Source organism: Gopherus flavomarginatus, chromosome 4, assembly GCF_025201925.1.
Source record: "Gopherus flavomarginatus isolate rGopFla2 chromosome 4, rGopFla2.mat.asm, whole genome shotgun sequence".
Lineage (NCBI taxonomy): Eukaryota > Metazoa > Chordata > Testudines > Testudinidae > Gopherus > Gopherus flavomarginatus.
This window is the reverse complement of record NC_066620.1, coordinates 140,228,349-140,246,969: the sequence shown is the minus strand read 5'-3', so window position 1 is coordinate 140,246,969 and position 18,621 is coordinate 140,228,349. Positions and strand designations below refer to the sequence as shown.

General features: G+C 41.5%; 1 protein-coding gene across 4 annotated transcripts in view; it reads right to left on the bottom strand.

Moving 5' to 3' along the window:
* ASCC3 (activating signal cointegrator 1 complex subunit 3) overlaps nucleotides 1-18,621 on the bottom strand; it is a 579,719-nt gene that overhangs the window by 298,270 nt on the left and 262,828 nt on the right. For all 4 annotated transcript variants that reach the window (XM_050949220.1, XM_050949219.1, XM_050949221.1 and 1 more), the window contains one exon: nucleotides 16,315-16,491. In XM_050949220.1, coding sequence (XP_050805177.1) covers nucleotides 16,315-16,491 — 177 coding nt within the window. The remainder of the gene's footprint in view (nucleotides 1-16,314; nucleotides 16,492-18,621) is intronic.

Below are 18,621 nucleotides of genomic sequence, written 5' to 3'. Positions count from 1 at the left end.
TAATTCCAGCTAGTATTAAAAGGATTCTCTATAGGTGGACGTAATGTAATGGGAAGTGGAAACAATTTTGCAGAGTAGCAGACCCTTTTTACACAACGTTCTATTAATCCATCACATTATATATCAATAATTCCATACCAAGAACTTAGTATCCATATTTTTGACATGATGCAAGTGAGAGAAGACAGTGCTGTGCAAGAATGTAGAGAGTAATATTAAAATAAGATTATCCAGTGACTCACAATCACTAAATATGGCTTTAGTTAAAAACATTCAAGGCATTATGCCAGTAACTTTGTCCATATGTTATTAGCTCTCATAGGAGAGTATTACAATCTATTGAGGATGAGTACTTCATTTGAATATAACCACTGCAAACTGAAGATCTATGCAATTTAGATAAACATGCAAATATTTGTGTGACTCAATATCACTGCTTACATTCAAACAAAGGTTATACAACATTAAGGTTGTGACAAAATGAAACAAGGAAATTCAAAGTCAGAACTGACACTCAGTCTATAGTTCATTTTGTTCATTGTGGGGTGGGAGGAGACTTTGATAGATGAGTTGAATCTTCCAGCAGCCATCAAGCAATAGTGGGAAAACATGCAATATTCAGAAAATGGAAATTTAACCTCTCTCTGGTATATTCAGAATGGTTGAAAGAATTGTTAAACACGGCTTTAATGGGAAAAAAAATAACTTTACATGAGTGAATAAACATATCCAAATATGGTGTCATATGAATGCCATGAGAATAAGAATGCAACATGTGTCTTTCAAACATGGCATTACTAACAGCAACATTTTATAGATTACATTTCATATCCTATAGACTAATTTCATGATACAGTGCTAGGTCTTTCCTATCTGAATGAAAACTTTCTAAAAGATAAAATGGAATTAAAAGCATAAAGCACAGTATGGCATTCAAATCCTTTATAAGCAGAACATCACACATTTACCTGGCCCACCCTCCTCTTTTCCATTCAAATTGTCATAGCTAATGAGAAGTTCCATTGTACTGTCCCAATTTTAACTTTTAAATACTACTAAATAAAAAGGAAAAGAAAAAACTTTTTGAAGGAGGTGATGACACCAAGAAAGGAAAGGAAATAAAAGCGAAATGAACAAATTGTGAGAAGTAGATCAAAAAGATAAAAGAAGAAAGGATAAGTAAATGCTAATAGCAATGCTGATCTTAGATAATGCTGACCTACCTAGGATTAGGAGAAATTAAATTATTTACTTTTCTTATAGTTTCATAAAAATACATGGGTGCTTTATAAAACACACACACAAAAATATGGTCATTCTGGTAGGTAGTATCTGAATTAGCCTGTCCGAGCTGAAGGAAGGTGCATGTAGAAGATTCCATTCTCAGTATCGACAGAACAGATTCTGTTTAAGTTATACACTCCTTGGTGTCTTGTTACAGCTATCCCCTATTCCATTTTGTTTCTTACAGCTGTCCCCAGACTCCATTTTGTTTTCTGTTCTCCTGTGGCCGCCCTTCCCTGGCTGTTAAGTTGTTTACCAGAGCCATTGCCCTTCTCAAAGGGATGGCCACTTGTGCTGCGTGCTAAGTGGGACCACTGCCCTGTTCAAAGGGTTAGTCCTGTTATCACCTCGTTGAGCCTGGGCTTGGTGTAGGGTAGGCAATGTCCAGAGCTGCAAGACCTAATGTGTTTTTAAGATCCTGGGCATGAGTCATAGGCCTCATGTGCTCTTGAGTCACCTATTGCACAGGACTATGTCCTGGCAGGTCTCTGGGCTTACCTTCAGTTTTTTCCCTGTGCCCCCTCCCCTGTGACAGAGGGAGCCTATCAGGATTACTGGCGGGAAACTGCCCAAGTTTGCCTTTAAAACCAGACATTTTTGAAACATACCTCAGAAAGGTTCCTGCATTGCTGCGTGATCTGATCAGCCAGGGGTTCTGGGGGGTCCTTTCTCCGCTCTCGTTTTATTTTTGAGCGTACCTCCCGTTTTTTGAATGCCCCCCCCCCACGAAGAACGAATTGCTACCTGAGAGATCTCCCGATTATTGAGACTGTACCGAGCCCTCCTTGCCTCTTCTGATGTTGCTGCTGCTTCTGCCTTTGCTGCTGCCTTGGGGACTGGTAAGAATCCCTCTGTAAAACTTTCTATACTTTTATTTTATTATTTTAGCTGCTGGCTCTGTCTCCCCAGCACACAGACTCAAGCTAAACCTTGGTCTGTGTCTTAAAACCTCTCTTAAACTCCAGGGCTCTTTGCCGCTAAAAATAAGTTTGTGCCGCTGCTAAGCTCTGCTCCTGTGGGCTTTGCCTTGGGGCTCTCTGCTTTCAGCTGTATCCACCATCCCTTGGCTTCCTTGGGAGCTGGGTCCTGGACACATACCACTCTGCCCTCTGTAACCTCCCCATAGCATAAAGTGCACCATAGGTCTTGTTTTTTTTTAGTTTAATAAGTCATAGTTTGTTAAGACTGTAGAGCTTGTAAGTTTCAACTGCCTTGTTATAGTTTACTGTTTTGTTGCTCCGTATAGTTGCTTGTTATAGCTTTGCTTAGAATTGTGATATTTGTTGTTTTGCCTAGTCGTTGGTTAAGATAGATAAGGTTTTTTGCTGCTTAAATTCGCCTTCCTGCTGTCCCGATCTCTCCCTGAACTTTCCCGTGTCTGTTTTTCCCCCGCTCCAATCTCCCCCTCTGTGTGCTCCTCCGTGTCTCCCAGTTATAACCCTTTGCTGCTTTTTCCCCCGCATCTGCACTCTCTCCGAACTTCCCAGCTCCTTGCTGCTTCCCACCCCCCACGTCTGCATCTCCCTCCGAACTTCCCAAACCCCTTGCTGCTTCTCCCCCTGTGAAACTTCCCAAACCCTTTGCCGTTTTTTTTTTTACCTTTGTTTTTGGTGTCCGCTTGTTGCTTAAACCTCTCTCTAGCCCTTCTTTACACTTCTCCGCTGCCCCTCCCCTACCGAAGATCACCATCACACTGCTCCGTTGTCCTTACCCTGCAGGACTTCAGAGTCTCTCGCTGCTTCCAGCCGCTCGTCTGCATACCACTAATCACTCACTCCCCCCCCCCCTCCTGTTTCTTGACCCAGCCTTTATATTGATAATGTATTGTTGTACTGTAACTCACATTTTACTTGTAATTATAACACCCCATTGGTTGCCTCCACTTTTCTGATATACTTTGTATTTACATTGATGCCACTGTGTTACATTGTGTATCTAGCTATTAACTCGTATAGAAGCTACCATTTTATTTTGCATTTCTTTTGGGTACGCTTTACATTTCCACACTGTATCCAGAGTTGCTTATTGACTGTACTGTATCCCATTGTGCTGAACCCCACTTGCTGTAGCCCACTATTAGAACTCCCTACACTGTTCAATAAGAAGAACCTCCCCCCATCGTTGTCTATTGTAAACACCCTATACACCCCATCCCATTGTATTTCATTATTAAATTCCCACCACTTCCTTTTTTTTCCTTTAATAAAGAAATTAATTGGAATCCCAGCTGTGTGGTAATTGCTCCCCAAGATCCCATTTACCTGCAGGCAGGGACACTTGGGAAAGGGACCATCCCTTATTTGGTGTTTTGAACACACTGTTGCTGCTTAGCATCACTACTTAGAAAGGGAAGTGCTTATCATAAGAAAAATAAGAACAGAGATACAAATAAAAGGAAAATAATTTTTGTCTGGTGATACTGGAAGAAAGGCAGGAGGCCATGGATGTGCTTTAATTAGGCCACAACTTTATTCACTTAAAATATCTGGAAGTACCCAACAACAAATTATTCAGTACAGGGGTCAGCCTCATTTCCTTATTCACGTCCACATAATCCCCAGCCATCCCAGACCTGTGATCCTGCCACCCTTTCCTCATGTGAGGTGAAAGGGGTGATAAAGCGGGGGGGGGGGAGATCAGCTCCCCACTGTTCCAGAAATAGGAGCCCCAAACCCCCTTCCTCAGATCCCTTAAGGTATTTGCTTCTCTCCTTGTGGGTTCCAGGACTAGCTGCTCCAAGAAACAGTCATTATGGTGACAAGAAATTCTCTCTGCATACTGTCCTGAGGTGACATGTTCCCAGTCAATATAGGGACAGCTGAAATCTGTTGAGTTTTCTATTTTTATAGTCTCCCAGAGCATTTCACAATCACAATCACCATCACCATCCTGCTCAGGTTGCTGATAGTATATCCCTACTGCTATATTCTTATTATTCAATTATGGAATTTCTATCCATAGAGTTCTATGGTATTGTCTGATTCATTTATGATTTGTCCTCTATTCGACTCTATGGTTTCTTTCACATATACTGTCCCTCTCCCATCAGCCTACTCTGTCATTCCTATATATAGTAGAACCTCATAGTTAAGAACACCAGAATTACGAACTGACAGGTCAACCACACACCTCATTTGGAACCAGAAGTATGCAATCAGGCAGCAGCAGGAAAAAAAAAAGCAAATACAGTACAGTACTGTGCTGTGCTAAATGTAAACTCCAAAAAAAAGAGGAAAGTTTAAAAAAGATTTGACAAGGTAAGGAAACAGTTTCTGTGCTTGTTTCATTTAAATTAAGATGGATAACATTTTTCTTCTACACAGTAAAGTTTCAAAGATGCATTGTGCATTAAGTCAAGGTTCAGTTGCAAACTTTTGAAAGAACCATTATAACATTTTATTCAGTTATGAACATTCCTGAGCTGTTCTTAACTCTGAGGTTCTACTGTATTTGGTAATCTAGTATTACCGTGTGCCATTAATTATTATTTTTCCACCAAGTTTCTGTGGTGCCTATTATATCAATATTCTCATTTAATACCAAGCATTCAAGTTCACCAGTCTTAGTATACCTCTACCTCGATATAACACTCTCCTTGGGAGCCAAAAAATCTTACTGCTTTTACAGATCCAGTCTAACACGGCTACCCCTCAGATACCTTTTTCATTTGAGAATTTCTCCTCAGTTCTTACCTGTACTTTACCAACTTCTATACTCTCCTCTTTACAAGGATATACAGAATCCCTAAAAGGGATGTCACTGTCCAAACAGTTTGCTCTTCGTACTGCCATCTTTCCCACAGCCCTTAGTTTAAAAACTCCCCTATCACCTTTTTAATTGTACATGTCAGCAATCTGGTTCCATTTTGGTTTAGATGGAGCCATCCCTCTTGTATAGGTTCCCCCTTTCCCAACGGTTTCCCCAGTTCCTAATAAACCTAAACCCCTCCTCCCTGCACCATCATCTCATCCACACATTGAGACCCTGCAATTCTGCCTGTTTAACTGGCCCTGCACATAGAACTGAAAGCATTTCACAGATGGTATCATGGAGGTCCTAGACTTCAATCTCTTATCTAACAGACTAAATTTGGCCTCCAGGACCTGTCTCCTTCCTTTCCCTATGTCACTGGTACATGTACCACGGCCATTGGCTCCTTCTCAGCACTGCACATAAATCTGTCTACACCCCTTGACAGGCTCACAACCTTTACATCAGCAGGCAATTCACAATGCAGTTCTCCTGGTCATCGCAAACCCAGTTGCCCGTACCATGCAGGTACTCTGTAGGGAAGGGATACAGAGATCAGATAAATGGTTTGATAAAGGATTAACAAACACCTCCTTTTAAAGGAGTGTAAATGGGAGGGAGAAGGTTCGGGGCTCCTAGGACTGGCACAGCAGGGAGCCAAGCCTCTCATAGAATATCAGGGTTGGAAGGGACCTCAGGAAGTCATCTAGTCCAACTCCCTGCTCAAAGCAGGACCAATCCCCAACTAAATCATCCCAGACAGGGCTTTGTCAAGCCTGACCTTAAAAACCTCTAAGGAAGGAGATTCCACCACCTCCCTAGGTAACCCATTCCAGTGCTTCACCACCCTCCCAGTGAATAAGTTTTTCCTAATACACAACCTAAAGCTCGTCCACTGCAACTTGAAACCATTACTCCTTGTTCTGTCATCTGGTACCACTGAGAACAGCCTAGATCCATCCTCTTTGGAACCCCATTTCAGGTAGTTGAAAGCAGCTATCAAATCCCCCCTCATTCTTCTCTTCCCCTCATTTATAGCCCACCTTTACTCTCATTCAAGAGGTGGGGGAAGGGATGGTAAGATCCCAACAGTGGGTTGGCTGGGGACCAGGATGAAAAGGAAGGGAGGGCTGACGGAAGCCCCTCTGCCACACTGTGTTTTGGCCTATTTGACACTTTTTGGCCTTAACAGTTAGTCCTGCCTGCCTGATGCGCTCAAAGACCTTTTCCAGGTGTAGTAGGTGTTCGGGCCAGGAGTCTGAAAAAATGGCCACATCATCGAGGTAGGCAACTGCAAATTTTCCCAGTCCAGCTAGTAGACCATCTACCAGCCTCTGGAAGGTGGCGGGTGCATTTTGAAGGCCAAAAGGAAGGACATTGAATTTATACACCCCCGCATGGGTGACGAATGCTGACCTCTTCTTGGCAGGTTCATCTAGCGGTACTTGCCAGTACCCCTTGGTTAAGTCTATTGTAGAGATGAACTGGGCACGTTCCAACTTTTTCAATAGCTCATCGGTACGTGGCATTGGATAGTTGTCCGGACGAGTTACAGCATTTAGCTTACGGTAGTCCACGCAAAAGCGTATTTCCCCATCTGGTTTGGGTACCAGAACCACTGGAGATGCCCATGCACTGGTAGATGAGCGGATTATACCCATCTGTAGCATGTTCTGGATCTTCCGTTCTATAGCAGCTTGGGCATGAGGAGACACCCGGTAGGGTGGGGTTCTGATTGGGTGAGCATTACCTGTATCAATGGAGTGGTATGCCGGTTCAGTCCATCCTGGGGTGGCTGAGAACAATGGGGCGAAGCTAGTGCACAGCTCCTTGATTTGTTGCCGCTGCAGACGTTCTAGGGTAGTTGAGAGGTTCACCTCTTCCACGCCACCGTCTTTTTTCCCGTCGTAGTAGACACCGTCAGGCCACTCAGCATCATCTTCCTGGACTGTAAACTGACAAACCTGTAAGTCTCTGGAATAGAAAGGCTTGAGAGAATTAACATGGTACACTTTAGGCTTTAGTGAGGAATTGGGAAATGCTATGAGGTAGTTTACAGCTCCCAGGCGCTCTTGGACCGTGAATGGCCCTTCCCATGATGCTTCCATCTTATGGGCCTGTTGCGCCTTCAAGACCATAACCTGGTCTTCTACCTTGAAGGAACGTTCTTTGGCATGTCTGTCATACCAGGCCTTTTGCTCTTCTTGAGCATCCTTTAGGTTCTCTCTAGCAAGGGCTAAAGAGTGTCGGAGGGTGCTTTGTAGGTTGCTTACAAAGTCCAGAATGTTAGTTTCTGGAGAAGGCGTAAACCCCTCCCATTGCTGCTTCACCAACTGTAATGGCCCCTTAACCTCGTGACCATACACAAGTTCAAACGGTGAAAACCCTAAACTGGGATGTGGTACAGCCCTGTAGGCAAACAGCAACTGCTGCAACACTAGGTCCCAATTATTGGAGAATTCGTTGATGAATTTTCGTATTATGGCCCCCAAAGTTCCATTGAACCTTTCCACCAGGCCATTGGTTTGATGGTGGTACGGGGTGGCAACCAAGTGATTCACCCCATGAGTTTCCCACAGTTTTTCCATGGTCCCTGCCAGGAAATTAGACCCTGAATCTGTAAGGATGTCAGAGGGCCAACCTACCCTGGCAAAGATGTCTGTTAGGGCCAGGCACACAGTGTTAGCCCTGGTGTTGCCTAGAGCGACTGCTTCTGGCCATCGGGTAGCAAAGTCCACTAAAGTCAGTACGTACTGCTTTCCTTTGGGCGTCTTTTTTGGGAACGGGCCCAGAATATTCACAGCTACTCGCTGAAATGGGACCTCAATTATGGGGAGTGGCTGGAGAGGGGCCTTGACCTGGTCTTGAGGCTTTCCCACTCTTTGGCATACCTCACAAGACCGGACATACTTGGCAACGTCCTTGCCCATCCCCTCCCAGTGGAAGGACTTCCCCAACCGGTCCTTGGTTATGTTCACCCCAGCATGGCCACTGGGATGATCATGGGCTAAGCTTAAGAGCTTCCCCCGGTACTTAGTTGGAACCACCAACTGTTTTTGCGGCTGCCATTCTTCCCGGTGTCCACCAGAAAGAATTTCCTTGTATAAAAGTTCTTGGTCTATAACAAACCGGGATCGATTAGAAGAGCTGAGAGGCGGTGGGGTGCTCCGTGCCGCCGCTCAAGCTTTCTGAAGGCTGTCATTCGCTTCCTGCTCAGCCTGGAACTGTTCCCTTGAGGCTGGGGTCACCAGTTCTTCCTCAGACTGTGGACTTGGGCTTGGTCCCTCTGGAAGCGATGTAGGTGATGGGGTTGTTTCCGTTGCTGGTGAACCGCTTTCCGCTGGTGCACCTGAGGGTATTTCAGGCTCTGGCTGAGCCTTTTGGGTATGGCTGTCTTTGGCTTCTGCCAGTTCTGGCTCGCTGGCGCCCTCTGGCGTTGAGTTTGAAGATGTGGTTGCACTTGCTGGTGCTGGTTGCTGTTCCAGTTCCGGGCCTGGGACTGGAGGTGCTGTGGCTGTTTCAGTGGTTGGCATGGAATCTGGGTCCACTACCTCTGTCTGGGTCTCTGGTAACCCAGACGGGGCGTCTGTGGACGGTTCAGGAACAGGAATGGGTCTGGAAGCTTGCCTGGTTTGGCTACGTGTAACCATTCCCACTCTCTTGGCCCGCCTCACCTGGTTGGCCAAGTCTTCCCCCAGTAGCATGGGGATAGGATAATTGTCATAGACTGCAAAAGTCCACATTCCTGACCAGCCTTTGTACTGGACAGGCAGTTGAGCTGTAGGCAAGTATACAGCTTGTGACATGAAGGGGTAAATTGTAACTTTGGCCTTTGGGTTGATGAATTTGGGGTCAACGAAGGATTGGTGGATAGCTGACACTTGTGCCCCCGTGTCTCTCCACGCAGTAACCTTCTTTCCGCCCACTCTCAAATTTTCCCTTCGCTCCAAGGTTATTTGAGAGGCATCCGGGCCTGGGGATCTTTGGGGTGATGGTGGTGTAATGAATTGCACTCGCATGGTGTTCTTTGGACAGTTGGCCTTGATATGTCCCAGTTCATTACACTTAAAGCATCTTCCATCTGATGGGTCACTGGGCCAAGGTGAGTTACTGGAGACTGGTGAGGTGGAAGGGTAGGGTGTCTGTGGCTTTACTTGGGTGGTATGTGGGGTCTTTGGCTGTGCTCGGTTGTAAGGTTTATGGTCTGTGTGCCCCCTGGGGTAATCGTTCCCCTTGACAGTAGCTTTCTTGCTTTCTGCCAGTTCCATTCATTTGGCTCCAATCTCCCCCGCCTCAGCGAGATCTTTGGGTTTTCCATTTTGTATGTACCGTGTGATGTTTTCAGGAACACCATCCAAGAACTGCTCCATTTGTATGAGGAGGTGCAGTTCTTCCAAGGTTTGAACGTTGTTTTCTGTTATCCAGGCCTCATAGTTTTTTGCAATGTAGTAGGCGTGTTTGGGAAATGACACCTCTGGTTTCCACTTTTGGGTTCTGAAGCGCCGACGGGCATGATCTGGGGTTATCCCCATTCTGTATTTGGCCTTGGTTTGAAAAAGTTTTATAGTCATTCATTTGCTGCTTGGGCATTTTAGCTGCCACCTTTGCTAAAGGTTCACTGAGCTGTGACCTTAATTCTACCATGTACTGGTCTTCGGGGATGCTGTACCCAAGACAGGCTCTTTTAAAATTTTCCAAGAAGGCCTCGGTGTCATCCCCTGCCTTGTAGGTGGGAAATTTCCTGTGCTGTGGAGAAATAATTGGCGCCGGGTTGTTAGGGTTGGCTGGCACATGCAGCCCAGCTTTTGCCAAGTTTAGTTCATGTTTTCTTTGTTTTTTCTTCTTTTTATTCTTTTTTTGTTGTTTTTCCATTTCTTTTTGTTGTTTTTCCATTTCTTGGTGGTGGGCCGCCTCTTCTTCTTCTTGCTTCCTTCTGTGGGCCAACTCTTCTTCTGCTTGTTTCCTTCGGTAGGCTACCTCTTCTTCTTCTAGTTTTCTTTTGTGTGCTGCCTCTTTGGCTGCCTGTTCTCTTTGGTAGGCTGCCTGTTCTCTTTGGTAGGCTGCCTCTCTGATCTGTTCTTCTCTTTCTTTCATCTCCATCTCTTTTTGTTTTATTTCCAGTTGTCGCCTGTGTTCAGCTTTTTTGATTTGTTCTTCGGCCTTAATTTTTGCCTTAGAAGTTATGGTTCCTGTTTTCTTGGGTTGGGGTGCTCTCCGGTGTTTATTTTCTGAACTGCAGGTTCTCTGTTGCCTCCTGAAGTCTGCCTAGCAACAGTGCCTTTAGCTAATTTTCAATGTTAAGTAAACCTGAAAAACCACTTTATTTGCATGCATATAGTGCTGGTACTGACTCTCAATGGGAGTGCTATTGTGTGACAAAAGACCCTTAACAGTCTGGTAATGGCTTCTTGCTTAACATGCAAGCCACAAACTGCCAGAGAGAGCAGAAAAAAAAATTCTCCTGGTTCCCTTTTAAAACCAACTGTTTCTTTTTGCTAAAAAGCCCTTAGCAGAGAAAAGAAAAATATAATATTCCTACTGGCTTCTGGATTCTGTCTATCCCACCACTGCACACCATATCATAACCTTAGTCCCAGATTTGGACCTTAGCGTCCAAAGTATGGGGGTTAGCATGAAAACCTCCAAGCTTAGTTACCAGCTTGGACCTGGTACCTGCTGCCACCACCCAAAAAATTAGAGTGTTTTGGGGCACTCTGGTCCCCCTGAAACCTTCCCTGGGGACCCCAAGACCCAAATCCCTTGAGTCTCACAACAAAGGGAAATAATCCTTTTTCCCTTCCCCCCTCCAGGTGCTCCTGGAGAGATACACAGACACAAGCTCTGTGAATCCAAACAGAGTGACTCCCCCTCTCTGTTCCCAATCCTGGAAACAAAAAGTACTTTCCTATTCCCCCAGAGGGAATGCAAAATCAGGCTAGCAAATCCAACACACAGATCTCCCCTGATTTCTTCCTCCCACCAATTCCCTGGTGAGTACAGACTCAATTTCCCTGAAGTAAAGAAAAACTCCAACAGGTCTTAAAAGAAAGCTTTATATAAAAAAGAAAGGAAAAATACATACAAATGGTCTCTCTGTATTAAGATGACACAATACAGGGTCAGTTGCTTAAAAGAATATAGAATAAACAGCCTTATTCAAAAAGAATACAAATCAAAGCACTTCAGCACTTATATTCATGCAAAAGAAAAGAAACCATAGAACTTACTATCTGATCTCTTTGTCCTTACACTTAGAAACAGAAGACTAGAAAGTAGAAACTACTTCTCCAAAGCTCAGAGAAAGCAGGCAGACAGACAAAAGACTCAGACACAAACTTCCCTCCACCCAGAGTTGAAAAAATCCGCTTTCCTGATTGGTCCTCTGGTCAGGTGCTTCAGGTGAAAGAGACATTAACCCTTAGCTATCTGTTTATGACAGCCACCCAGGCAGATATAGAAATGATTACATAATTACCTACACTGTGCACTTTTATCTATCAGGTACTTCCAGAGAGCTAATAATAAAGTTGCAGCCAAATTTAACCACATCCAGTCCTACTTCCGGTATAGCTGGACAATTTCCACATCTCCAGCAACTCTTCCAATTTTACACATTCATTTTAGACATGTCTCAAGTATTCCAGTACATAAAAGAGATTCGATTGTAGTTTTTAACAACCAGCATTTCAACCAACACTAATTCCAATTATGTACATTCAATATCTTATCCTTCCTATATCCTCCGTCCTTCCAACCCTCTTTTTCAATATTATTTCCACGATTTCCATCAGGTTGTCATAAATGCTGATGGCCTATGCCTTTTAGGTTTTTAATAAATCTTGTAATTCTGAGGCAGCAGTGTCATCAGGTTATTCAACATATGCTTTAGTTGGGGACTTCATGAAAATTGCTTTAAGTAAGCAAGCATTTTGTTGACAGTCATTTTTTAAATGATTATTTTGTATTCGTTGAGACAGAATATATATTCCCTAATCAGTATATTCAAATTAGCAGTTTTCCATCTATTACAGTTTCCTTAAAAGATAAAAATCTTCATGCAACAGTTGATGACATTTTAAATGTGCTGCTCATCTCAACCAAGCCTTCCTAGCAGCATCAATTACAGATTTGTCTCATGAGTACTTAAATACATCAAACATAAACAACAAACTTGGGAAAGACTGAAAGAGTTCCCTTACTATGTGTAGCCAAGCTGGAGAACTCTATTATTTCTTGGTGGCACAGTAAAGCTTGTAAAACTAACAAACAAAAACAAGAAAAATCTAAGTACAATTTGGGGGTTGGGAAGGAAATTCTCCTTTATTGATCAAAAAATTGTTAGTGGGATTTGCACATCATTATCTTCTCTATAAAGAAATGTTTTAAACATACTACCGGTAAAAATAAAAGGAAAGAAACTGGTGGCATGTATAAGGCTAGTGAACTCAAACCATACTGTAAATTCACAACATCCAATTGATATTATTTTTAGCTCAAATTTGCCAAAGAGTCATTTGTTCACATAAACTGATTTTATTATGGTCTCAACCTTTTTTTTTTAACCATATACTACATTTAAAGTCTTATCAAGCAAAATTGTGCTTCAGGCCATGTTAGGAGATCGAAAATATCTCTGACTGGGATTTCTGCCTAATTGATGTTCAACACTGGTATGGAATCAAACGTGTGTACAAATGTCAGTAAGTTTTGAAATTGTGTGTTCTGTTTTCACTTAAGACAGAAGAGCATCATTTGGAGAGAGAATTATTTTGTACTTTCTTTGGCCAATTGTAATTTTGTGCAGGCCACGTTGTACACGATGGCTAGTGGTTCTCTAACCATATCAAATAAAACAGAGGAAAAAAAGCACTGTCATTATCTAGTGTCTGAACTTAACAGCAGCAAAGAAACAAATATGCATTAACTCATGTATCTAAGAGTTTTATCCACCTTCTACACTAAGGACACAAAACCAGTTTGTTTTATGTTGCAAATGAGAAACCCCATCCCAGTCTTTCAAATTTTCAGCACCTAATTAAAGCGACTAATAGTGGATTGAGACATTCCTAGCACTGGATATTACTTTTTCATATAAGCTGATGCATGTTTCCTATACCATAGCTCTTTTGCACAAATCATACTTAACTGAGATAATGTTAAGTGAAAAACAATTCCAGCCAACAAGGAAGTACTTTAGCTAAGCTTTTCCAATTCAACTATTAGGTGTTTTGTTTTTGTTTTTGTTTTTTTGGGGAGCGGGAGGAGGCGGGAGGAAGATGCTTCCGATCTGGGCTGAGATATATCTGTCCTTTTGAACAGAACAATAACTAGAGGGGGATAAATGCAAAAGGTCTTTTCTGTTTAAATTTTGGCACTTATTACTCAAGGAAGTAGGAGAGGTGTTTGAAAAACATCAGACCAATGCCTTAGACCAGTGGCTCTCAAACTTTTTTTACTGTTGACCCCTTTCACATAGCAAGCCTCTGAGTGTGACCCCGCCCCCACATAAATTAAAAAAAAAACCACTTTTTTGTATATTTAACACCATTATAAATGCTGGAGGCAAAGTGGGGTTTGGGATGGAGGCTGACAGCTTGCAACCCCCCATGTAATAACCTCGTGACCCCCTGAGGAATCCTGACCCCCAGTTTGAGAACCCCTGTCTTAGACAAACGTGCCTCCTAGCTGCTGAAAGTATGTGGGGAAATGATAGGGCCCCTTAAGGTTAGTTATTATGGCTGCTTCTACTAAAGAGAGGAGGATGCTGTCTGTTTTGAAGGGGCCTTATGAGCAGTCTATGCACACAATCTGGAAACAGATTGCTAATTGGTCAATCTTCACTTTTTCAGATAAGGTTACTGAGAAGGTTGTGGCAAGGCAACTCTCACAGGATCTAGCTGCCTCATAGCTCCCTGATATTTGCCAGACCAGCTATGAACACTGCATATATTGTGTTGGCTGATGATCTCCTCCTCACAAGGAACAACAATTAAGAGTCCATGCTAATATTAGACCTAACAGCTGCTTTAGTGGGTTGTGTCAAGAGTTGCTTGTTGACCCCACAAACACATTTTGCTGTCTCTTTGGTCATGGGAGGGTTGGAGAGTGTAGACAGAGACCTGATTCTGCAAGGTCTCACACTCTGTTTGGGTAGGTTCAGTTCCTATCTTGTCCGGGAAGACATCTTCTGACATGGAGATTCAATACTCTGCATTCTTCATTGAAGATGCCAGCTGCTGTAAGGCACATTCAATTGACTCCACAATGTTTTTCCTATCTCAAATTTCTGATGACATTATTCTTAGCAAAATGAGGACTTTTTCTTGGCCTGTAGTATTAATGGCAGCATCTCAGCTGTCTATTTTCACCTGAGGAGGGGTAATTCATTGATAATTTCACTTCCTTGTTAGCAATTTTTTTTTGGTGGGGGGGCAGAAAGGGAAGGAGGGGAATTAGTTATTTCATGGTCATTTCAACAATACTTTGTGACGTACTTGACATAGTTGTCTCCTTTCATTTTAAAATTATAAAGCTTATTCCAAGGTTGCTACTAGGAAACTACATCTTTGCCTTTTTCTAATGATACAGTATGAATAAACTAAACATTCAAATGAAGTATTAAGAAATGATTAAAGAAAGGCAACAGTAAATATTGTTGAAGGTACTTGAAACAATTAATGAAGGTTAAAATATGCACATCATAATAAGTACCATATGGTAAACTTATCCCTGTGTGCACAGACGTGAAATGGCTCCCCCATGGTTTTAAGGCACCTCTCTTTCCTGCATTGCGGATGGAGTGAATTATTTAAAGAACCTAATGAGAAAGTCATTTTTCACTGTTTTTAAAACATAACATATTATCGATGGAGCTCTGAAACTAATTTTTGTTGAAAACGTAATTTTTTTAAAAAAATAGGCATCCTACAGTCTAGTAGGACGTTCTAAGGAAGTATGACAAGTTGGGCTATAAAATATAATTTCTTATCTTACTTTGTTTTAGCAATTAGAGTAAACTGGCTGGGCCAGTTTGTTTACCTGCCGCGTCAGCGGGTTTGGCCAATCGCAGCTCCCACTGGCCGCGGTTCACCAATGGGGGCAGCGGAAAGCGGTGCAGACGAAGGAGGTGCTGGCTGCAGCTTCCTGCCACCCCCATTGGCCTGGGACAGAGAACGTGGCCAGTGGGAGCCGCGATTGGCAGAACCTGCCGACACGGCAAATAAACAAACTGGCCCGTCCCGTCAGGATACTTATCCTGGCGAGCCGCATGCCAGAGGCCGTTGACCCCTGATGTATATTTAACTTGTATTTAACTGAAGAATTAGTATTTGTTTTAAGCGTCAAGTACATTTATCTCAGACTGATTTAATATGCAGTAATGGATTCTAATACAAATATAGTTACCTTTACATGATGTGTATACCTTGGTTATATTTCCTCTCTATTTCTCATTTTAGAAAAGAATATAAAAGACTGGGTTAGAGACTACTTTCATGTCTCTTGCTATCAAAACTGCATGTATCAAAGTTGATAGCTTGTCCTATGACAGGTTTTGATCATAATTACTCATATGGCATTTGATACATCAAATAGGGTGACCAGATGTCCCAATTTTATAGGGACAGTCCCGATTTGTGTGTCTTTTTCTTATACAGGCTCCTATTACCTCCCACCCCCCATCGTAATTTTTCAAACTTGTTGTCTGGTCACCCTAACATGAAATCATACTTTTAACGTTTGTGTCCCAACTGCTTGAGTACTTTCCACCAAGTTGAGTGCTGTTACTTCTCAGGTATCCTAACAGAAAAACAAACCTAATTCCATAATTTCCACCAAAGATAGGGACTGAAATGAGAGAACTGGACAGAACAATCTGCTTTGAAAACACAGTTCAAAACAAGACTTTGGTAAGGAAACTCACCAACTGATGACAATCATTGCTGTTTAATCAGGACAGAGCTTTGTTATCAAACACTCTGCTTAATGTGGAGAGTACAAACGAGATAAAATGGTGTTTCACCACAGTGAAAATTCTAAGTTCCAGTCTAAATTATGCAAGGTGGTATTATTCTGAAAATCTGAAAGTAACTTCTACGCTTATGTAGTTGTGAAGAGATCTACTTACGATGCAGGAGGCTCCTGCACTAAAGAATAATACAATGTGGAGTATCCAATAACTGTCCAGATAGGTAGGAAGACATTTATAAACCCACATGCTGGAATCCATAACTGTGTATAAATGTCCAAAAAACATTTTCTAGATTTTCCATGGTCATTTACCTTATTTGTTGTCTTAATTCCTATAAACGTCTGCCCAAGTGGTACAGGTCGAAAACGGCCATCGAAATAGAATAGTCCAATGTAGGGATTAACATGTAGAAATGTGGCAACATCAAGGTAATTGGGTAATGTAGCTGAAAGGCCCAAAATCCTGATCATGCTCTGTGTAGATTCAACCTATCAACAAGTTTAAAAAATGACTTAGATATGAGTAAATAATCTGAGTTTTATCAATCAAATACAGAAAAGGATTAAAACATACCTTATAAAATAAGTGCAAGACAATAGTGTGATACAAACAGTTAGATACAAACAGTTAATAGTTTAAACAGAACACAGACTGGTGGTTCCTGTCTATTCTTCACTTATCTCCATTAAAACATTCTAATACCTCTTCTTATTAAAACATTTTACTTCATCCAATAAAGTTAATAGTTTTGTACTGCCATAAAAAAAAGTTGAATCTGTAATAACAGACACATTTAAAAGGTCAATTACATGGTCTAGTTAAGGAAGAGATAATTAGGCTCCCTCACTCTAATTCAGACCACAAATATGAGGTTTATGAAGCTGAAGACAATACCAAGATAGCTGTTTAAATGGTATAATTAGGTTAAATCATTTTTAACATTGCCATCTGCCCTCTGTACTGATATTCAGTCTCTATTGGGGAAAAAAAGTATACTTATGACTATATAACAATAACTTTTTAATGTAATGACATTATGTATGAAATGTCTTGATCAGATACACTCAGATAAGCTTTTGTTGCATGAGATATTTCTTTTCACGTAAGAGTTTGTATGTTACCTGTACTTGTAGATAGAAACCATTTTCAAATGTATTTTTTCTTACTATTCTAGTTTAGTTTGTATAAACCTTAAAGCAATCTTTAGATTACCAAACCATTGTAAAATAATCACTTTTTAATTGTGCAATTTGTATCATCTCCTTTGCATTATGATTTCTTTTTGATACATAAACTGATTTTCTTCCCTGTGCACAGTGGAGATTTTATGATTTTTGTAAGAAGAGTAAAATTGGTGCAGAAAAATACTATTACATGCATTATTCTGTTGAGGAAATCCAAGCTAAGGAGAAATCTCTAATTCTACCTTCCATGGCAAATTGAGACAAAATTGCCAGAGATTCAATGCAGCAGACACATGACAACTTCCATTTTTCAAAGACAAGGTACATTAAAGTTCCTTTCATGAGAGTGTGCATTCGAGAAAACAAGTCCTTTGAGAAACCAGAGTGGGAGATAATTTTCAGCGTTCTCCATCATCTTCCTCTCCTCATCCTTCCTACCTCCTCACCTTTCCCCTTCATCTTTTCACATTAATGCTGTCTCATTCCAGCAAGTCTCCTTTACCCTCCAGTTGCTCCATAATAAAAAAAGATATTTAAGAAATTAACCTGATTTTTTAAAAAAATAGTACACTAATAAATAGAAAGAAGACAACTAAGACTGGAACATGATAAAAGTGTATAAAATAAAAAACGAGACGGAAAAGGTTGAGATGCAGAAAGGAAGTTCCCATTTTTTTAAACACAAGAATAAAGGAACATTCAATGAAATTAAAAGCTGGGAAATTCAAAATCAATAAAAGGAAATACTTTTCCACACAACACGTGATTAAAATGAAGATCTTGTTACTATAGGAAGTCAATGAAGACAAGAACTTAACAGTATTCAAACCGGGGTTGGATATTTATATGGATATCAAGAATATCCAGGAGTTAATAATAATATAATTCATGACAAAATTCTGTGTTTCGGGGCATAGGTCAATCTATAACTACTAGAGTCTAGAATGAGACCTATATAGAGGGCAGATTATCCCACGTATCCGTACTGCTGGGTTCTTGCATCTTCCTCTGAAGTATCTGGTTCTGGAATTATCAGAAACATAATATATTGGTATAAATGGACCTTGGGCCTGATTAAGTATGGTAATTCCTGTGTTCCAAAATATAGATATGCACTTGGCAAACATAATGCTAACAGCATCTTCTCATTCCAACTTGTTTGTTATCAGTCATCATATTACATGTTGTAATTAAAAACATAACACAAACCCTTTAAAACATGCTACTTGTCATTTGCATATCTCTAAAGCATATAGCACATTTTTGGGGAATTAAATAATAGTTAAATAGTAATAATACCTCTCCACTTCCAATTTTTCATCTGAATGTACCCCACTGTAACCGCTTTTTGGATGTCCAGTCTCCATTTGGAACGCTCGCTCTTCAAAATTGAACTTCACCCCTTTCCTATCTTTTGTCAACTCTGCTATTTAT